This window comes from Dicentrarchus labrax, unplaced genomic scaffold, assembly GCF_905237075.1.
Source record: "Dicentrarchus labrax unplaced genomic scaffold, dlabrax2021, whole genome shotgun sequence".
Taxonomy (NCBI): domain Eukaryota; kingdom Metazoa; phylum Chordata; class Actinopteri; family Moronidae; genus Dicentrarchus; species Dicentrarchus labrax.
Window position 1 is genome coordinate 19967378 of NW_026136708.1, and position 24258 is coordinate 19991635.

At 36.4% G+C, this 24258-nt stretch overlaps 1 protein-coding gene across 1 annotated transcript in view; it reads left to right on the forward strand.

Annotated features, from left to right (window-relative positions):
• LOC127368569 (uncharacterized) overlaps window positions 1-24258 on the forward strand; it is a 140204-nt gene that overhangs the window by 101477 nt on the left and 14469 nt on the right. The window contains exons 15-17 of the mRNA XM_051409504.1: window positions 8765-9097; window positions 9883-10200; window positions 22802-23134. Of these exons, the coding sequence (XP_051265464.1) occupies window positions 8765-9097; window positions 9883-10200; window positions 22802-23134 (984 nt within the window). The remainder of the gene's footprint in view (window positions 1-8764; window positions 9098-9882; window positions 10201-22801; window positions 23135-24258) is intronic.

Consider the following 24258-nt stretch of genomic DNA (forward strand, 5'->3'; position numbering starts at 1 on the left):
CAAACTAATGTTAGCTGATGATGTGCTCCTTGACCTCTGAAGTAACACTTGATTAAGTCATATTTGCAAACCCTGAGATAAATGAATGGATGAGTGAAAACTGAAGATTATTATTCAGGTTATTATTAAGTCTTTCTTGAGAATGAACTGCAATATCTGTTGCAGTGTACTTCTTATTTTGTACTGTGTGTGAGTATGATCTGTACCTCTGTTCAGTGAAGTCACTTTAAATGTATCTTAGATAATTCGTTACTTACTTAAAATCATTGTATAAGTTATATTCTAATAACTTTGGACAAATAGTATCAAGTTTGTGAAGACAAAGTTTCTTTTGTGGTTGTCGTGTGCAGTCTGCTTAGAAAGAACATGGAAGTGAAATCTGACATGATGTTCTGCACCTTTTGTTCAAATTTTTTAATATTTAAAATCCAAATTTGACCAAAAACTCTATCTGATCACATATTTTCTATTAAGTTGATTACCTATTATCTCATGAATTTAATTTCTAATTGGTATCCTCTGACAACAGATCAGTTTCATAATCAGACCTACATCATAATTGGTGCAGTGGTCGGGGTGGTGGTAGTGCTGGTTGTCATCGCTGCTGTTCTCATCAAATACAGGAAGAGAGCCAAAGTGACAGCAGGTCAGTAAAACAAAGTATTATGATGTGATACACATAATGTACAATATGCTTGAATGGTAAATTATATTATTATGATGTTATGCTATGTTATACTATATTATTATATATACCTTGCATTACCAATAATACAAACCTAGCTAATAGAAACAGACAGTCAATCACAAACAAGTGTATTTTATGGCCGCAGTATAAAAGATAACGTGTATAATGTAAAGAATGATGATAACTAATCTTTCAAATGTTACTTTTTGTTCCAGATGTTCGAAAACCAACCCAACACCCTGTGAGTAAAATGTAACAATCACAAGACAAATACCAACTGTGTTACCTCCCAATCATATTCATATGCTTCCTAAAATGTACTAATATGTACTCAAACAATATTTACTGTACATCCATTACAGCATTATTCCACTGCTGACAAACTGACAGTAAATGATGAGGTATGTTTCCCTTTCCTCACCTCAGAAACACGACCACACGTTGGACTCCTTGTATTAATATCTTTCTTATTTTATGTCATACAGACAATAAAGTTGGATTAAACATCAATACAATGTTTGCTGATTAACATTAGCTGGATTACTGACTCATTTCATGTTTAATTCATAATTTTCAGACTTGGTTAAAAGGAAGAGTATGAGATGGTTTTCAGGAATACATTTCTGGAGAGTCAATACAGTGAACACTTTCTGTTTGTGTTTCATAACCCACTGTGTTATTTGTACTCAGGAAGAGCCAGAGAGCAATCTGACCTATGCTACTGTTAGCCATGGTAATCAACAGACCTCTCCTAAGAAAAAGGTGAGTGACTCGATACGCCTGTATTTATTCAGCTGTGCTTTTCTTCTTCAATAATGGTTTAATCTTAAATTTGCTTTGTCGGCAGTGTGTTGCTGTCATACCAGAAAAAAACAGAAACTGATCAGTATCACGTTACAATGTGAAAAGTTTATAAGATGTTTTTCACATCATAACAAGATATTTTATATTACTATATTGTATAAGCACAAATTTATCACATTATAACTTTTCTTGTTGTATATTCTCTTTATAACAAAATACTATTTATTTTGTTATAAGTAAAATATTTCATGTTATAATATAATAACTAATATTGTTATACATGTCACTATCATTTCTGCTGTTACACGTTTCACAAGTTAATTGTTATAAGGTAATTAGTTTGTATATCGTAATAACATGAAAATATCTTGTTATAACAATAAACTTTTCATGTTTTAATGTGAAACTGATCTGTTTTACTTTTTCTGGAGGGGCAGTAATACCTTCTGTAGCTTTGCAGTGAAATTGTTTTGCAATATTTTATTAATATGCTGATGATCAATTACACAGCATGTGTTATGTTCATTTTAAATCTTAATGCTAAAGACTAAAATCATATTTTAAGATGTGTTTCCAATTTTGTGGCGACTGTTTCAACATGATAATTCCCCCGTGCACAGCCAGCTTCCTAAATATGACTGTAATTATATCTGGTCCCGATGTGAATGAAAACCAATCACAGCTCATCACAATGTCACTGTAAACCTCTGGATTGTGTCACACAGGTCAAAGAGGAGGAGGAGGAGGAGGAGGAGGAGGTGACTTATTCTACAATCAAGACTTCATTGAAGACAGAAGCAGACAATGATCCCAGCGGCCTCTACAGCTATCTCAGCCAACCAAAATAAATCAGAGGATATGAGACTTCCCATAATGTCATATTCATAAAACCTGCTGCAAGAGTGTTTTCTGTCTGAGGAAGGGGACAGTTGGATTTGTGCCTCAGTGTTCTTATCAAATGTTGTGTAGTTGTTTCTAGTTTGTTGTTGCTTTGCTCAGCATTAAGACTGTTGTTTTGTTAAACTGGTACTAAAACTTTTACTCAGTTGAATTTAATATTTCATTAGTCAGAGTTGGCAGCGTGATTGTCACAACTGAAAGTCAGAGTTCTTGTTGAAATAGATTGTATCTTTGTTGGTCAGCAAACACAATTGTTTGACCAAAACACAAAACTGCCGAGCATTGCAGCTCTCATTGTGTTTCTGTTTATTCAGATATTTTAGTCGAGACAATTTTCAGTTTTGTCAGCTAAAAATATTCTCCCTGAATACTGGAATTAATACTTGCTGTAATTTTTGTTAATATATTGTATGATCCAGTGGTTATTAGGATTTAACATTGTATGATGGACTGTGAGCCCATCTTATTGTTTTTATGTTGTTTTGCCATTTGAAGCATTTTATTTTGTTGTATATTTGTGTTATATTGCATTAGCACTGCTGTGATATCCAGTAAAAAGATTCAAATGTATTTTTTTTTCTATTGTGTGTTGAGCTTGTAGGTTTTAAATAAATAGAAGTTATTTACTTGACTCTTTCTTCCTGCCTCTTCTTTGAGATTCAAGCCTGCACTCGTCACAGTGTTTCAACTTATTCTCTAAATCTTCAACTCATATAACTGATGAAAAACAATCAATACTTGGGTCATTCACATAAAGGAGGCCAAGGTGTAACGGCACTGCAGGATGCAAATAATTGAAGCCAGGCATATACACTATAACTCAACTTGCTCCTTTCCCTCAAACACTATCACACTGATATTAAACAGAATGGAGAAATCACCCATTCTGAGGAAAGATCAGCTTTAAAGACAGGCCTGGATTACCAGGTGTTCTAGTTCTTTCTACTGGAGAGAAATAAGACCTCATCTATGACTGATATTGTTTTGGCTTCCCCCAAGGAGGTCATGTCAAAACAACTGTGATTATCACTAAAGTGTGAGCTCCTCTTCTGTTCCTGACAACCAGATCTGCACACATACACACAAACACACAGACTCCCCCCTCCCTTTCTTTCTGACCTGATCTGAGAGTAAAGATGGACTCTTCAGAAACACCATCCTGGAAACCACTTCATACTCTTCCTTTTAACCAACTCTGCATCATTGTGCATGAAACATGTAATCAGTTGGTAATCCAGCTAACATTGATCAGCAGTTGTTATCTTAATGTTCAATCCAATTGTGATCTCTGTATGACATAAAATAATAAATATATTAATACAAGGAGTCAAACATGTTTTAGTTTCATATCGTAATACTGCCATCTAGTGTCCATGTATGATTAGGTATCTGCAATAAGTTTATATTTAGTAATTACTCACAGTTATATTTCAGTATTGATCAAAAGATTGTTGTGTAATTCATTCAGTTGGTAAATAGTGGTAGGGACCATTTATATCATCTTAATGATATTTAAATAATACTTTCTGTACTATGTTACAAAACATATGATCATACTGTTCCTTATTCTTTAATTATATGTAATTTCATATACACAGTTTTCTTTTATAATTGGGTCATGGTTCAACTGAACTGACCCTTCCTATCAGACGTACCGTCCTTTGGTCAGATTCTACCCCACTGGCTTGGTTGCGGGCAGATTGATGCCATTTTAAGGTACCAGAGTCTCTGAGCTATAAGAATGTATTAACAGCTGACTGGAGGTATTTTAATACAGTCAGTGACCCATCTGATGAGCTTACCAGGGGCAAAACCCTTTTAGAGACCCAGTGGCCAAATCGGTAGAGTCAAGGCCCTCAATTCCTTACCCATCATTCTGACACCTGGCCCCAAGCCCCTGATGGCTCCGACAATGATTTAAATCACCATAGGCTTGAAATGAAGTCCTCCTTTTGTGGAGAAGTTGTCACTATCAGGTCTGAGGCAGACACAGGTGAATAGCTTCGGAGAACATCTTGCCCATCTCAGAGCTCAAAGACCCCTTCTGTCGACCAGTCACCTACTGTACTCACCCTTACACCAACAATATGTTCACACACAGGCCTTATTCATGTTGGAGGCAGGCTATGACAGAGTGAATAGCTCCATCAGCACGAGCCTCGTGAAAACCGAACAAAGTTATCCTGGTCAGGTCATTATTGTAAATGATGAATGGTTCTACAAATTACTTATCTTGTTAAATAATAGTAAAAAATAAGTAAATAGATTTAAAGTCACATTCATACTTTCACAGAGGTACAGCTTATTGTAACTACAGTCTGCCACTGTCAGTGAGACATGGAGGAATTAGAAACATTAGCACCATCTTGTGGGTCATTTTAGTAACAAACTATCATCAAAGTATCCAGAGGACATAATTGATTCCCATGACAAAAACATATACTGCATATAATTTATGGTTTTGGGTTTTATAATTTAGATCCTTCAGAGCATTTAATTTCTGTGTAATAAAAACTTCCTGTAACCATCTTAGATATGTCTATAACGAGATTGACTGCAGGACGTTAGGCTTTATGTTCATAAACACTGCCCAGACTGTTTCCACTTATATAAAAACCCTGCGGGTAATCTCATCTCACACTTTTGTAAAAAAGGTAAACAAAGTACTCCAGTTCTAAGCATTTGAGTTATGTTACAACACAACATATCTCAAGTGACAATATATGCTATGTAACAATGAATCTTCAAACACGTCACTTCCTCTTTTGACCACTGAAGTGACAGAATGAACAGTGACCTCATTCCATTACTCTGTATGTTGATCACACTTGAGTCTGGGGCTAAAAAAAACAAATTCCTTAGCATGAGACCAAAATGTACCATCATCCAGCTGATAAAAGATTACCTTTTGAGTTTCCAGCATGTTGACATTTGGAGGTTTTCATCTGGTAACATTTTACAACCTACACAGAGAAAAAATACATATATTACTGTGTCTTAACATGTATTGTGTGTATATATTGGGGAAGTCTCATCACTTCCTGGAGCATCTGTAGAGAATGATCTGTATCTCTGTTCAGTGAAGTCACTTTTAATGTATCTTAAAGAAATAAACATTGTATAAGTTATATTCTAATCATTTTGTTCAAGAAGTATCAAGTTTGTGAAACACAAGTTTCTTTCCTTTGCAGCTGTCGTGTGCAGTCTGCTTAAAAAGAACATGGAAGTGATGTAAGCCAAATTCTGTGGTACTTATGATGCTGGATGGTGGGTGATGCTGTTTCTCAACTTATTTTCAAGCAGTTAGTCTTCCACAAGAGGAAACACCGCAATCACCTACAAATCTGCATTAAAGAAGAAAAGCCTCACACAGCGAATGGACACAAAATGTCTCTACTGGGATTAATCCTTATTTTTGTGCTTCACTTTGAAGGTAAAGCTCTGATTTCTTGTTTAAATGGTAACAATAATACTACTACTAGAGAAACTAGAGGTTTGAAATTATTAATATTAATATTAGATAGCGACATGAGAAAAATTACGAGGAACAAGTCAGTATTTTCCTTCTTTAGAAGTCACTGTTGTGTGAGACAATTTGACAGCATTTGAAACCAGAGTGGAATACCACCTCTCTAAATCCGCCCCTGACTCCACACGTGATAGAATATTTAAGAATTTATGTTATAATTTGATGCAGTTAGTAAATCCAGTGCATACAACAATAAATATAGGATCATAAAAAGTTCACCCAAAACCAAACAAAGACGATAACATCTGATCTGGAGACTGTATTTGATCTGAGTCTGTTTTTGTTTGTTCTCACTAAACTTTATCTAGAAGAGCCCACAATTCACTACTTTTCATTTTTAAATCGTGATAATAAAACTATTAATAGAAACACTAGAGTTTTGAAATTTTCATTAATGTTACATAAAGGCTCGTGTGAAAAATAATGAGGAAATAGTCACTATTGTCTTACTTTAAAAGCCATTTTAATGAGCTTTGATCAATTTTCTGGCCTGTAAAAATGAACCAACGGTTGTGAGACAAGAACAGGATAGCAATTAAGAATCAATTATTTTTTGATAGATCCTTAAATGTATATATACTTCAGCATATGCAGATATAAAGATAAATAATGATCATATAGTCCGTCTGCTCTCTGTGTTCTCATTGGTTCCTTTAAACTCCACCCAGGGGCGGATCTAGAGAAATATTCATGGTGTGGTAAGAGGGTGGCAGAAATATCTGCCGATTTAATCACATTTTAACTCAATAACATTACACTATTGTGGCACATTGGTAATAGAAATAGAATAGACTTAGATAGAAATATATAAATGTGGCATTAAAAATCAAGAGTTTACTGAATTTAAACTCATCACTTAGTCTAAAAGGTGACCATAAGAGATCATTAAATTATATGAGTTTGATTTTTAACAAACTAATTCTAAAATAAATATAAATAGACGTCAAAATGTGTTAAAATGTGACGGCAATTGATACCAAACTGGGGTGGTAAGGCATTTTTAGATACGACACTTTATTCCATCCATGTGATAAAGTATTATTGTATTTACATTATAACTTGATGCAGTTAGTACATAAAGTGCATAAGATGACACAAGTGCATACAAAAGTAAACAAAGACAATAAGATCAGATCTGCAGTTTTTATTTGGTCTCAGACAACATTTGTTCATTGTGATCGACTGTGTGTTGCTTGTTTGTTCCAGTTTTATATGAGAATTACTCTCATATAAACACAACCACTAGATGGCCGAGGGTCACGCACTCCCTCCCTGTGGTTGCATATGTTAAAAAAACCAGCAACAACAACAAAAAACAATGCAGAACGGAACAATCTTTGTTTTTGTTTTGAGAATAAAATGAAATAAAATTCTCGTGTTAACTGTTTAGTCTCCATACAGATGATTTTATGTGTCATTTCTAACAGAACATGTATTCTTTCCTTCCCAGCAGGCATCAGTGGAGAACCTATCTATCTCTACAACAGATCTGGACATGATGTCATTCTGCCCTGTGCCAGTGCATCACCCTCTGACACAACATGCTCCATCATTACATGGTTTTACGACAGAGATCGATCTCAGATTTTCATTGAGGTTCAGGGAGGAAAAGTTGAGAAGAGATCAGCCCGAGCTGCCAGGATGAGTCTGAACACTTCCTGCTCTTTGGTCATTAACAACATCACTGCTGAGGATGCTGGTCAATACGCCTGTCAGCAGGGGATGGAAAATTATTATGATGCACTGGTATATTTAAGTGTTCTGACAAGTGAGTCTCAATTCCATTAAAACTCATTGAGATTATTTTACTTTTGTAAAAACGAGTGTAGGTGTTGTGCCCTTGAAAAAGGGGAATAGTAACGGGAGAAGGATGAGGAAAACACACGCTGCTCTTTCCTTCACTCGTCTGTACTGAATATTATTTTGATCAATGCATACAAACACCAGACACATGTATTTAAATTATACTTTTAAAAAGCTATCTCATGACATTTTGACTTTTTTTAAAACTAAGTTATCATGGGACACTTGAATGATAAAATGTATTTTTAACTTGCTTAAGCACGTCACGTTAAAAACGTCTCTTCCATTCATTGAAAAGCAGAGTAACAGAAGGAAAAGTACTATCAACATGTGTTCATAAGTTTACAGTGCTTTGCAAACGGTAATTAACTTAAAAAGGGGAATAGTAACGGGAGAAGGATGAGGAAGACACAAAGCAGCTCTTTCCTTCACTCGTCTGTATTGAATGAGGAAGAGGAGCGCCCCCCCTACTGGAGCCCCAGGCATTACCAACAGATAGACGAACCATTAAACCACACAGACCAGGATCTGTATTACCTAACTGCATTCTTCTTCCTGGTATTACTCACTGGTTGTATACCCTCCTTATACATTCACAACTACTATAAAGGAAATTACATCTTTTGAAAATATAATAACTGTGATAACATCAAACTGAATTATGTTTGACTCTAAATTAATTGTTGTATACAACTTGTCACACAGGTTGAGTGGATGGAGCTCAATGAAAGAGAGGAGATAATCTGATTGGTCATTGATGATCACAATGCTCCTGCTCCTTCATTTATAAAAGAAAATACCCCTCCCCAGTTTACAGAGACTGACTCAAATAACTGATTAATATTCTTTATGTGTTTCCTTTTTTCATTTTCTTAACTTTTTTCAAAGGTCTTGATTCCATTTGGTTCAGTCCACCTTCATATTTTAACTCAGTAAAACAAAGATGACAGAAGATGAAAAGAAACTTGTCAGGACCTTTTAGTAAAGTCGCTCAAACATTTTTTACACTGAGTTAACAGTTATCACTTGTTTTCTCTCAGTCTCTCCATCTCCTCCAGACGCTGATCCAAAGAGGGACGGTGAAGTTACATTAGAGTGCTCTCTGTTGAGATGGGATGGACTGGGCCCTTGTAAACAGAACAGAGTCCGCTGGGTGGATGAGACAGGAACTGTGCTGCTTGATGAAGGTGTCGGGTACAAGTTCCTTGGACAGAAGGACTGTGTCTCTGTTCTGAAAGTGAAGCGTCAGAGTGGCCACAACAAGACATACACCTGCCAGTTTGTTGATGAGAACAATGTAAAGATAGAGGCTGACTACACACCTGTCTTCATAGGAGGGACAGGAGACGGTCAGCCAGCAGAACCTTATTCAGGTAAGATAATATGCAGCTCGCCAGATATAAAGAATTACTAGAGATTGAAGGTTTAAGTTAAAATGATCATTTAATGTTTAGGATACATTGCTTTCTGTTTTTACACCTTAAATGATTCAAATAATTTAACAGTTTTCTGTGCCAACAACAAGCAGATGTTATGTATCTTCAGATGGCAAAACATTCACACTTTAATCATTTTTTTTCTTTACAAAAAGAAACTAGTGTCTTCTTACACTGTAAAAAAGTCAGAAATATAAAAACTTAAATATACACTTTGCTGTTCTGCAGATCTTTTCAACCTCATTTTGCAATTCTCCCGTATTTCTCTCAATTTATAACAAACAGCACCTTTTTTTCCCTTTACGTTATCACAATCTGTTTCTAGCACTGTGCAGCACCTGTAAGCCCAACAACTCTAAAAGTCCACTGTTTCCACACAGACAACAATACATCCCAAATCAGTGCTTTTGTTAAACTTGTAACCTCACAAACTAATGTTAGCTGATGATGTGCTCCTTGACCTCTGAAGTAACACTTGATGAAGTCAAACTTGCCAACCCTGAGACAAATGAATGGATGAGTGAAAAATAAAGATTTTTAGTTCCAATAAATGACCGAGGGTCTCACTCTCCCTCCCTGTGGTTGCAAATGTTAAAAAAAAACAGAACAATCTTTGTTTTTGTTTTGAGAATAAAATAAAATCCTCATGTTAACTGTTTAGTCTCTATGATTTTATGTGTAATGTCTAATTTCTTACAGAACATGTATTCTTTTCTTTCCAGCAGGCATCAGTGGAGAACCTATCTATCTCTACAACAGATCTGGACATGATGTTATTCTGCCCTGTGCGAGTGCATCACCCTCTGACACAACATGCTCCAACGTTACATGGATTTACAGCAGAGATCGATCTCAGAGTTTCATTGAGGTTTGGGAAGGAAAAGTTGAGAAGAGCTCAGCCCGAGCTGCCAGGATGAGTCTGGACACTTCCTGCTCTTTGGTCATTAACAACATCACTGCTGAGGATATTGGTCAATATGCCTGTCGCCATGGGACGAGCCCTAATCAGAGTGCAACTGTATATCTAAGTGTTCTGACAAGTGAGTATCGAATCCATGAAAACTCATTGAGGGAGAATTTTACTTTTGGCAAATGTTTTTAAAATGAAAAAAAGAAGATAGATAGATAGATAGAGTAGATAGATAGATAGATAGATAGATAGATAGATAGATAGATAGATAGATAGATAGATAGATAGATAGATAGATAGATAGATACTTTATTTATCCCAAGGGAAATTCAAGTATCCAGTAGCATACAAAATACAAAACATACATTAAATATACATTAAACATACATTAAACTAAAATTAAAAACTGTAACCCTAAGAATAAAATAAAAAGAAATAAAAGAAAAATATAAAATATTATATATATATATATATATATATAAAATATAAAATTAACATTAGCTACAGTAAACAGTGCAAATGGAAGTAAAACAGTGCAAATGGAGGTAGAAATTGTCCATTGTCTATTGTCTATTGTCCTCCCTGCCTTTACTGAGAGTTGTTGTACAGTCTGATGGGGGACGAAAGAGTTTGTGAGTCTGTTGGTGGAGCTGGACTGGGACAGCAGTCTGCCACTGAACACACTCCTCTGCCCGATGAAGGTGTTGTGCAGAGGGTGGTGGGCGTTGTCCAGCATGGACAGCAGTTTGTCCAGGGTCCTTCTCTCTGCCACTGTCACCAGAGAGTCCAGCTCTGTGCCCACCACTGAGCCAGCTCTCTTCACCAGTCTGTCCAGTCGACCGGTGTCCCTCTTCTTGCTGCTTCCTCCCCAGCAAACCACAGCATAAAAGAGGACGCTGGCCACCACAGACTGGTAAAACATCTGCAGCAGTTTTTTACAGATGTTGAAGGACCCCAGCCTTCTCAGGAAGTACAGACGGCTCTGCCCTTTCCTGTGTAAAGTGTCCATATTTGCTGTCCAGTTCAGCTTGTCATCCAGCTGCATCCCCAGATATTTATAGATCCTGACCACCTCCACATCGACCCCCTCGAGACACGGGTTGGAGATGTGGTTTCTTCCTTCTGAAGTCCACCACCATCTCCATGGTCTTAGAGGTGTTCAGCATTGTTTCAAGCTAAACCTCAATCCAGTTATACACCCTTTTCCTGTCCACTATGTCTCTTCTTTAAAACGCATTTCCCAAACCCGACCAGTGAGCGAGGTGTCTGTCAGTGTGATATGTCAGGTTCTGATTAAGGGGGACAGTGACCCATTAACCTGTTTATATACTTTATATACTGGTTTGGGACGGCTCTTAACATGAGGGATACTCACAGAAAAGAAGTGTAGGTTGAGTGGATGGAGCTCAATGAAAGAGAGGAGATAATCTGATTGGCCATTGTTGATTGCAGTTCTCCTGCTCCTTCATTTATAAAAAATAATAATTCTACCTCAGTTTCAATTTACTGATAAATATTCTTTACAAGTTTCCTTTTTTTTTTTCTTTACTTATTTTGTTTGTCAAGCCACAATAGAAAGTTGTTGATTCCATTTGGTTCAGTCCACCTTCATATTTTAACTCAGTAAAACAAAGATGACAGAAGATGAATAGAAACTTGTCAGGACCTTTAAGTAAAGTCGCTCAAACATTTTTTACACTGAGTTAACAGTTATCACTTGTTTTCTCTCAGTCTCTCCATCTCCTCCAGACGCTGATCCAGAGAGGGACGGTGAAGTCACATTAGTGTGCTCTGTGTCGAGACACAATGGACTCGATCCTTGTCAACTAAACAGCGTCCGCTGGGTGAATGAGACAGGAACTGTGCTGCTTGATGAAGGTGTCGGGTACAAGTTCCTCAGACAGATGAGCTGTGTCTCTGTTCTGAAAGTGAAGCGTCAGAGTGGCCACAACAGGACATACACCTGCCAGTTTGTTGATGAGAACAATGTAAAGATAGAGGCTGACTACACACCTGTCTTCATAGGAGGGACAGGAGACGATCAGCCCGAAAAACCTCATTCAGGTAAGATAATATGCAGCTCAACAGATACAGAGCTTTGCCTGTTGGTTTCTCAAAGTTTCACATGTTGGAGATAAAGTATTTTCACAGTAGAACAATTTGTAACATTCAGGTTATTTTCTCCTGCAGGACATTAAATATGGTATTTACTTATTAATAAACATGTTTTTTTTTCTAAATCATGTTCAACAGATTCTACAGATTGGCCTCTGAGCCCTATCATGTTGGCTCTAAGAATAACAGGACTGATCCTAATGATTGTAATCACTGTTCTTGTCATCAGACACAGAGGTGAGGAAACTCAGACCATCATTTGGTAAAACTGGATCATATAAATCATTTGTTTAGAATTTTAATGGTACTTTTTATTGTTGTTTTTCAGTGAACACAAAACCACTTGATGACGACAATGTGAGTTAAAAAATAATTAATAGTATTTGGAAAATAAAAGATGTAACTTTTTCATTTGAGACTGTTGTTCCTTCTGTGCCCACAGAGGCTGCAGTCTCTCTGGTAGAAACATCAACAGTTTGTTCCCTTCAAACAATTCAGAATCTCATTGGTTGTGTTGTATTTCACAGGTGCATCAGGATGGCCACGAAGTCAATTATGAAAATGTAGAAGCACGTCCTGCTACTACTAGACTGCACTGATCAACAACTTCCACACCAACGTCAGCTCACCAGAAAGTCAAATATCATCGCAGTCATTTTACATGAGGGATCCAAGCTTTGAGTTATAATGATTGTATAATGTTGAGGATACATTGCTTGCTCCTTTACAACTTAAATTATTAAAATAATCAAAGTGTTTCTGTGCCGACAACAGGCAGATATTAGCTTCAGATAGTAAAAACATTCACACTTTAATGTTTTTCTGAACAAAAACCTCATTTAACAATGTTTTTTTCATTGATTGTCCACACTGTATATTTCAGTCTCAGCACTCTCATCAACCCGTACTTGCCAACCTTTTAAAGAGGTCACAATTTTCCTGTATTTCTCTAAATGTATGACACAATTTCACATCTTTTTGTTTTTTTTAATTGATCACAACTTGTTTCTGAGCCTAATAACTCTATAGGTCTACTGTTTCCACACTGACAACAATATAGTAACACAAAATATAGATTTCTGGAAATAATGTCACACAGAAGAGAGCTGCTCATGCCTGTTCCTCCTCAAAGAGAGAAATTGAGAGTATTGAGAGGAAGAAATACTTTAAGAAATACTAATTTCCCAGGCAAAAAATGATCATCACAACCATCAATGTTTTTTTAATGTAACCTGTAACCTCACAAACTAATGTTAGTTGATGATGTGCTCTTTGGCCTTTGAAGTAACGCTTGATGAAGTCATACTTTTCCAACCCTGAGACAAATGAATAAGTGAAAATTAAAGGACATGAGTTAATGCCAGAGATTCAATCAAATTCATTTGAGATGGTTAAATGATTCACTGTTCATGAGAATTTAATGCAAAATATGTTGCAGTGTACTTATTTTTTTAATATATTTTAAGCGCTTTAAGTCACCAGAAAGTATGAAATAAAGTCTCTGAAAGTCTGAAACCCCTTCGTTTTGAAATCTTCCCCATTTTTGAAGTCTCAAGGTTGGAAAATATGCACCAGCCCTGTTTTCAGCAGTAGCAGGAAGCTCTACTGTAAATTACCTCCCCAGCACCAAACAACCAACAGACACAGTTAGGGACGAGCTGTTGAACATAAAGGAACATTCAGCAGCTAAAGAGCCAGAAAAGACAAAAAGAGAGTTTGAAGAAGAGTGAATGTTGGGCTTACATTCAACAGGTGTATAAAAACACAACTTGAATGTGATGCTGGTTTAGAATGATTTGCTCAGAGGTGTTTTTGGTATGATACAAAGATATTAATGTGTATGAACTAGGGATGTCCCAAACCAATCATCAAGGCATTTTTCAACTGATCGGTCTCATATTTTATTGTGTGAATAAATAAATGAAATAAACATTAGGAACAGCTTCAAGGAGTGTATCAAGTCTGAGAAACACAAGTTTCTTTTTTTGTGGTTGTCGTGTGAAGTCTGCTTAGAAGGAACATGGAAGTGACGTAAGCCTAATTCTGTGGTACTGATGACAGGCTGGGTGGTGGGTGTTGCTGATTAAGTTATTTTTAAGGAGTTAGTCATCCACAAAAAGGAAACACCACTGTCACCTAAAGATCTGCAATAAGGAAGACAAACCTCACACAACGTCCACCTGCTGACAGAGAATGGACACACAATGTCTCTACTGGAATTAATCCTTATTTTTGTGCTTCACTTTGAAGGTAAAGCTCTGTTTACTTATTTAGATTGTTATACTACTACTACTACTACTACTACTACTACGAGTAATTCTAACGATTTGAAATTTCCATTCTATATCTCTCTATATAAAATATATCATATATAATAATAACAGATTGTATTTGATCTGAGTCAGTTTTTGTTTATTCTGATAGACTGTGTGGTGATTTTTTTCCTCATAATATTTACAGTGGAGCTGTATAACAGAGAGCCCACGATTCACTAGTGAACTGAGACAGAAATGAGAATTACTCTCATATAAACACAACCACTAGATGGCAGAGGGTCACACGCTTCCGCCCTGTGGTTGCAATTGTTTAAAAAAAAAATTTCAGTATAAAATGAAATAAAATCCTCATGTTAACTGTTTAGTCTCCATGCAGATGGTTTTATGTGTAATTTTTTACAGAACATGTATTATTTTCTTTCCAGCAGGCATCAGTGGAGAACCTATCTATCTCTACAACAGAGCTGGACATGATGTTAGTCTGCCCTGTGCCAGTGCATCACCCTCTGACACAACATGCTCCATCGTTACATGGTTTTACAACAGAGATCGATCTCAGACTTTAACTGAGGTTCAGGAAGGAAAAGTTGAGAAGAGCTCAGCCCGAGCTGCCAGGATGAGTCTGAACACTTCCTGCTCTTTGGTCATTAACAACATCACTGCTGAGGATGTTGGTCAATACATCTGTCAGCAGGGGATGTACAATGATAAAGCCATATACATTGTCAGTGTTCTGACAAGTGAGTCTCATTTCCATAAAAACTTAGTGAAATTATCGGGAAGGAATTCTACTTTTGGCACATTCTTTTTTCTTTGGATTGCATTGTGCCAAGCTCATTCCAGTTATATACTCTTTTCCTTTCCACTGTGCCTCTACTTTCAAGTCATTTCCCAAACCCAAGGTTGAGTGGATGGAGCTCACCAAAAGAGAGGAGCCAATCTGATTGGCCAGTGTTGATTGCAGTGCTTCTGCTAATTTAATTCATGTAAAAGTACCCCTCCCCCAGTTTACAGTGATAAATATGCATTATAGGTTTTCTGTTTTTATTTTAGTAACTCATTTGGTTTGTTGAAGTGCCACTAAAAGATGGATTGATTCCATTTGGTTCAGTCCACCTTCATATTTTAACTCAGTAAAACAAATATGACAGAAGATGAATAGAAACTTGTCAGGACCTTTTAGTAAAGTTGCTCAAAATTTTTAACACTGAGTTAACAGTTATCACTTGTTTTCTCTCAGTCTCTCCATCTCCTCCAGACGCTGATCCAGAGAGGGACGGTGAAGTCACATTAGAGTGCTCTCTGTCGAGATACACTGAACTCGGTCATTGTGAAAAGAACAGCGTCCGCTGGGTGAATGAGACAGGAACTGTGCTGCTTGATAAAGGTGTCGGGTACAAGTTCCTCGGAGAGATTGACTGTGTCTCTGGTCTGAAAGTGAAGCGTCAGAGTGGCCACAACAGGAGATACACCTGCCAGTTTGTTGATGAAAACAATGTAAAGATAGATGCTGACTACACACCTGTCTTCATAGGAGGGACAGGAGACGATCAGCTAGTAAAACCTCATTCAGGTAAGATAATATGCAGCTCACCAGATACATTCCTAAAAGTTTCATATACTGGTGTTATGTATGAGCTACATTAAAAATAGAAACCTTTCTGATGAAAAAACACAAAAACTCTATCTGATCACATATTTTCTATTAAGTTGATTACCTATTTTGTCAGAAATTTAATTTCTAACTGGTATCCTCTGACTACAGATCAGTTTAAAAATCAGACCTACATCATAATCGGTGCAGTGGTCGGGTTGGTGGTAGTGCTGGTTGTCATCGCTGCTGTTCTCATCAAATACAGGAAGAGAGCCAAAGTGACAGCAGGTCAGAAAAACAGAGAAAATACATTTGTTTAATTATAATGTGATACACATAATGCACAACATGATTTAAACATGTTATTAACTAAGTCAGAATTAATTAAGAATTAACTTTGCAACCTTACTTTACTGTGAGTACAGTTTCTATGTTCTATTTGTTGTGTAATATACTACGCAAGTGTATTTTATGGCCACAGTATAAAAGAAAATATGTATAATGTAAAGAATGGTAATTTAAAAATAATCTTTCAAATGTTACTTTTTGTTCAAGATCTTCAAATACCAGCCCAACACCCAGTGAGTACAATGTAACAATCACAAGAGAAATACCAACTGTTTCCAAAAGTTATTTGTATATATATATATATATATATATATATATATATTTGTTTTTCTTTTTGAATGTACTAATATATAATACCACCACACTAATAAATACAGTGTGCACTTTCTTTTTGTGTTTCATAAACCACTGTGTTATTTGTACTCAGGAAGAGCCAGAGAGCAATCTGACCTATGTCACTGTTAGCCATGCTAATCAACAGGCCTCTCCTAAGAAAAAGGTGAGTGACTTGATACGCCTGTATTTATTCAGCTGTGCTTTTCTACTTCAATAATGGTTTAATCTTAAATTTGCTTTGTCGGCAGTGTGTTGCTGTCACGCCAGAGAAAGAAAAATGAATCAGTATCACGTTACAATGTGAAAAGTTTACGGTTAAACACATTTTCAAATTATAACAAGATATTTTGACGTTGCAAACATGGGAATGATGTAAAACCAAAAACACACAAACACATAAAAACAAATGCAACAGAAAAATGTTGCAATCACAGAAACGGAGCAGAAGCAAAAACTTACAAACCCACAAAACAACTGCCAAAAAAAACTGCAAATACCAAAAACACACAAAACCCCAAAACAACCCAAGAGATAAACGCTGCAAATTCACTCGACAAAACTGAAGTGCGCCAGGCCACTGGGGGCCCGACCTGAGGGATGGCCCAGTCCTTTATGTGTTTGTGTGTTTTGGTTTTGCATCATTCCCATGTTTGCAGCGTTTTGCCGTTTGCGGCGCGTTTGCCCTTGCCGGCCACCATTCGTTACAATGTGAAAATTGTTCTGTTATAACAAGATGTTTTGAGGTTATTACAACATACAAATTCATTGTGAAACGTTATATATATTCTTGTTATAACAATATGCTATTTATCTTATTATGATGTGAAAGATTTCATGTTTTAATGTGATTACTTATATTGTTAAACATTTCTTGTTATAACAATAAGTTATCACATTATAATATGAAATGTTTCAAATGATAATAAGATAAAGTTTATTATTATAACAAAAAAGTCTCTTGTTATAATGTGATGAGTTTGTATATCATAATAACATGAAAATATCTAAAACTGTTAGTTATCCGTTTTTCTTTTTCTGACGTGGAAGCAATACACTTCTGTAGATTTTCAGTGCAATTATGGAATCTATTTTATTAACATGCTGATTACTTACAAAATATGTCATCACATAATTATTTTCATTTTAAATCTAAATGCTAAAGACTAAAATTATATTTTAAACTGTTTCCAATGTTGTGTCATACAGAAGGAGGAGGTGACTTATTCTACAATCAAGACTTCGTGTAAGACAGAAGCAGACAATGATCCCAGCGGCCTCTACAGCTACGTCAGCTGACCAAAATAAATCAGAGGAAATGAGACTTCCCATAATGTCATATTCATGAAACCTGTTACAAGAATTTACAAATATACAGTTGAATGTGTGCCTCAGTGTCAAATGCTGAGTAGTTGTTTCTAGTTTGTTTTATTAAATTGCACACTTTTATTATTTAAAAAAGACATTAACCAGAACTGGCAGAATGTTTTTTTTCCAGATATTTCAGTAAAGCCAATGTTTTGAAACTAAAAATATTCTCCCTGAAGAGTCATATAATATCTTTTAGTATAATAGCAATTTTGAATTTCAGTCTTTTTGTGAACTTATTGTAGGATCCAGTGGTCCTTGTGATTCAGCATCGTATGGTAGGACTGTGAGCCCAACTTATTGTTTACTGTTGTTACTGATTTATTTAACCCAACGTTCATGTCTGTATGTCATAAAATGTGCAACATTTCATTCCATATATTCATTCAAAAAAAAAAGCCATGCCACAACTACAGTACACTGTTTGGTATTTACTGTATTATATTATCATATGATATATATTCAGTTATTATACACTATGCAGTATGATAGTGATGATATCATGATTCATCAGTCAACACCATTAGATACATATGTAATGGTCGTGAGGAGTTATTGCATGTTGCCTGCTGCCTATGTGTCTGTAATTAATTATCTTAAAAAACAAGGGGTCCAGACACAATACTCTATAACACAACAAACATTAAACAAGCAACTAGCAAACCATTGAACAAACATAGACAGAAGATAATAGTATAATAATAGAAGAGTTACAGTGGTCAATAGATAAAACAACAGTGATAGCATAATATGATTCAGTATAGATCAACTGATTCTTAGACCTACAGGTGGAACAAACTGTTTTAAAGGAGGGAGGATATTAGTGGAAGCACTGGGGTATCAGGTGTGGCTGCGTGGCAAATAGATTACATGGTCAGGTAGGCGGACCCCTTGCAGAAATTAGCTTAGGGCTCCACAGAGGCCTCCCCTGTCTCCCAATCACTCTGTTTGTGTGTGTTCTGCGACTCTCACTCTCACTCTCTGAATGACCGTCTCTCTTAACGCCTCCAGGATGACCGCTTACTGGTCTCCCTTTCTGCCTGCCACTGATGCCGCTCTGCTTGCTTGCCTCCAGCACTGTTTCCAACCAGCCATCTGTCATCGTCTGTCATCATCATCTTCCCCCAGAAATCCTCCCGTATGAGTCTGCGTCTGGGTCTGATCTCACTGATCGTAACACGTTCCATTCTGCTTTTGGTTTTCTCACCAAACACGTTACTTCCCCTTTTGGTTGCAGCACTGAAATGACAGAATGGACATTTCAACATTTCCTTCATTTTAAATGTATCTTTAAGTTTTATTTAAGTCAAGGAAAACAAATCTTTGTATAATTTCTATAATCTATAAACTGACTACAGTTTGTGAAACACAAGTTTTGAAATCCTCCCTGTTTTTAAAAGTATGCACCAGCCCTGTTTCCAGCAGTAGCAGGAAGCTCTACTGTAAACTACCTGCTCAGCACCAAACAACCAACAGACACAGTTAGGGACGAGCTGTTGAACATAAAGGAACATTTAGCAGCTAAAGAGCCAGAAATGTTTTTAAGGAGTTGGTGGAGATCAACACAGACCTAAAACAAGAGTGAATGTTGGGCTTACATTAAACAGGTGGATAAGAACACAACTTGCTGCTGCTTTGCTGGATGTTGTAAATACAGCTGTTGTATAACATCTGTTGTATACGTGATAATATGTCAGAGTTATTTCAGCTTTTCTTTTTGCAAAAAAGCAATAAATTGGCAACTTGAGCAAATAAATGTGTTGACAGTCTGATGTCAGCCTGACAGTATTAACCATCATATTCAACCTGAGTGTGTCTAACTATGTTTTATTTGACAGTATTGAGTTTGTGTCCACATTAAGTTATGAATACATTAGCCAGCGCATTAGCAAAGTAACTCACTGACATTCCTTCTATCCAGCAAAGACCTTATGTTGTTAGTGGTGTTCTGATAACCTGAGGTACAGCTTATTATAACTACAGTCTGCCACTGTCAGTGAGACATGGAGGCATTAAAGAACAGTGGCACCATCTTGTGGGTTTTCTAGCAACAAACTATCATCAAAGTATCCAGAGGACATATTTTATTCCCATGACAGAAACAACATATACTGTATATAATTTATCTTTGTAGATCCTTGAGTGCATTTAATTTATGTGTAATAAAAACTGTCTGTAACCATCTGAAATCTGACTATAACTAGATTGGCTGCAGAAGACGTTATAGGCTTTATGTTCATAAACACTTCCCAGACTTTATAGTGTTTCAACTTATATAAAAACCCTGCGGGTAATCTCATCTCACACGTTTGTAAAAAAAGGTAAACAAAGTACTCCAGTTCTAAGCATTTGAGTTATGTTACAACACAAGATATCTGAAGTGACAATATATGCTCTGTAACAGTGAATCGTCAAACACGTCACTTCCTCTTTTGACCACTGAAGTGACAGAATGAACAGTGACATCATTTCCATTACTCTGTATGTTGATCACACTTGAGTCTGGGGCTAAAAAAAAACAAATTCCTTAGCATGAGACCAAAATGTACCATCATCCAGCTGATAAAAGATTACCTTTTGAGTTTCCAGCATGTTGACATTTGGAGGTTTTCATCTGGTAACATTTTACAACCTACACAGAGAAAAAATACATATATTACTGTGTCTTAATATGTATTGTGTGTATATATTGGGGAAGTCTCATCACTTCCTGGAGCATCTGTAGAGAATGATCTGTATCTCTGTTCAGTGAAGTCACTTTTAATGTATCTTAAAGAAATAAACATTGTATAAGTTATATTCTAATCATTTTGTTCAAGAAGTATCAAGTTTGTGAAACACAAGTTTCTTTCCTTTGTGGCTGTCGTGTGCAGTCTGCTTAAAAAGAACATGGAAGTGATGTAAGCCAAATTCTGTGGTACTTATGATGCTGGATGGTGGGTGATGCTGTTTCTCAACTTATTTTCAAGCAGTAAGTCGTCCACAAAGAGGAAACACTGCCATCACCTACAGATCTGCATTAAAGAAGAAAAGCCTCACACAGCGAATGGACACAAAATGTCTCTACTGGGATTAATCCTTATTTTTGTGCTTAACTTGAAAGGTAAAGCTCTGATTTCTTATTTCAATGGTAACAATAATACTACTACCAGACATACTAGAGGTTTTACATCATAATATTAATATTAGATAGCGACATGAGAAAAATTACGAGGATCAAGTCAGTATTTTCCTGCTTTAGAAGTCACTTTGAGGACCTTTGATAAACTTTCTGGCATATAAAAATGAGCCAACTGTTGTGTGAGACAAGGACAGGATAGCAATATGAGTCTTATAGATACATCCTGAAATGAATATATATTTCAGCATACGGACGTCAAGGACAGGAAAGTAATGATCTCATAGTCTGTTTGCTCTCTGACAGGGGTGGAGATTACAGAAATATTCATGGTGTGATAAAAGGGGGGCAGAGAGACTTTAATGGGTGGTAGAAATATATACTGCAGGAAAAGCCCGCAAATGAAGATATTCTAACTCATAGAAATACTATTGTGGCAAATTAGTAAAGCATTGAATAGATATATTTAAAAGTGAGAATAAAATCAGTAAATTGTTTTATTTACATACGTTCGGATATTTTTCCAAATACATGTCTGTGTTCAAACAAAGACGATAACATCTGATCTGCAGACTGTATTTGATCTGAGTCAGTTTTAGTTTGCTCTCACTAAACTTTATCGAGAAGAGCCCACGATTCACTATTTTTCATATTTAAATTGTAATAATAAAACTATTAATAGAGTCATCTGTCTCCATGCAGATGATTTTATGTGTAATGTGTCATTTCTTACAGAACATGTATTCTTTTCTTCCCAGCAAGCATCAGTGGAGAACCTATCTATCTCTACAACAGACCTGGACATGATGCCATTCTGCCCTGTGCCAGTGCATCACCCTCTGACACAACATGCTCCATCGTTACATGGTTTTACAACAGAGATCCATCTGAGACTTTAACTGAGGTTCAGGAAGGAAAAGTTGAGAGGAGATCAGCCCGAGCTGCCAGGATGAGTCTGGACACTTCCTGCTCTTTGGTCATTAACAACATCACTGCTGAGGATGCTGGTCAATACACCTGTCAGCAGGGGAGGAGCCATAATCACGATACAGATTTATACCTAAGTGTTCTGACAAGTGAGTCTCATTTCCATATAAATTTATTGAAATTATTGGGAAGGAATTCTACTTTTGGCAAATTCTTTTTTCTTTGGGTTGCACTGTGCCAAGCTCATTCCAGTTATATACTCTTTTCCTGTGCACTCTGCCTCTACTTTCAAGTCATTTCCCAAAACCAAGATTGAGTGGATGGAGCTCACTGAAAGAGAGGAGCCAATCTGATTGGCCAGTGTTGATTGCAGTGCTTCTGCTAATTTAATTCATGTAAAAAAATACCCCTCCCCCAGTTTACAGTGATAAATATGCATCATAGGTTTCCTGTTTTTATTTTAGTAACTCATTTGGTTCGTTGAAGTGCCACTAAAAGATGGATTGATTCCATTTGGTTCAGTCCACCTTCATATTTTAACTCAGTAAAACAAAGATGACAGAAGATGAATAGAAACTTGTCAGGACCTTTAAGTAAAGTCACTCACACATTTTTTACACTGAGTTAACAGTTATCACTTGTTTTCTCTCAGTCTCTCCATCTCGTCCAGACGCTGATCCAAAGAGGGACGGTGAAGTCACATTAGAGTGCTCTCTGTCGAGATACTATGGACTCGATCGTTGTGAACAGAACAGCGTCCGCTGGGTGAATGAGACAGGAACTGTGCTGCTTGATGAAGGTGTCGGGTACAAGTTCATCGGACAGAAGAACTGTGTCTCTGTTCTGAAAGTGAAGCGTCAGAGTGGCCACAACAGGACATTCACCTGCCTGTTTGTTGATGAGAACAATGTAAAGATAGAGGCTGACTACACACCTGTCTTCATAGGAGGGATAGGAGACGATCAGCTAGTAAAACCTCATTCAGGTAAGATAATATGCAGCTCACCAGATACATTCCTAAAAGTTTCATATATTGGTGTTATGTATCAGCTACATTAAAAATAGAAACCTTTCTGATGAAAAAACACAAAAACTCTATCTGATCACATATTTTCTATTAAGTTGATTACCTATTTTGTCAGAAATGTAATTTCTAACTGGTATCCTCTGACTACAGATCAGTTTAAAAATCAGACCCACATCATTATTGGTGCAGTGGTCGGGGTGGTGGTAGTGCTGGTTGTCATGGCTGCTGTTCTCATCAAATACAGGAAGAGAGCCAAAGTGACAGCAGGTCAGTAAAACAGAGAAAATACATTTGTTCAATTATAATGTGATACACATAATGCACAACATGATTTAAACATGTTATTAACTAAGTCAGAATTAATTAAGAATTAACTTTGCAACCTTACTTTACTGTAAGTACAGTTTCTATGTTCTATTTGTTGTGTAATATACTACTAAGTGTATTTTATGGCCACAGTATAAAAGAAAATGTGTATAATGTAAAGAATGGTAATTTAAAAATAATCTTTCAAATGTTACTTTTTGTTCAAGATCTTCAAATACCAGCCCAACACCCAGTGAGTACAATGTAACAATCACAAGAGAAATACCAACTGTTTCCAAAAGTTATTTGTATATATATATATTTGTTTTTCTTTTAGAATGTACTAATATATAATACCACCACACTAATAAATACAGTGTGCACTTTCTTTTTGTGTTTCATAAACCACTGTGTTATTTGTACTCAGGAAGAGCCAGAGAGCAATCTGACCTATGTCACTGTTAGCCATGGTAATCAACAGACCTCTCCTAAGAAAAAGGTGAGTGACTTGATACGCCTGTATTTATTCAGCTGTGCTTTTCTACTTCAATAATGGTTTAATCCAATCTGCTTTGTCGGCAGTGAACTACTGTCATGCCAGAGAAAGAAAAATGAATCAGTATCACGTTACAATGTGAAAAGTTTACGGTTAAACACATTTTCAAATTATAACAAGATATTTTGACGTTGCAAACACGGGAATGATGTAAAACCAAAAACACACAAACACATACAAACAAATGCAACAGAAAAATGTTGCAATCACAGAAACGGAG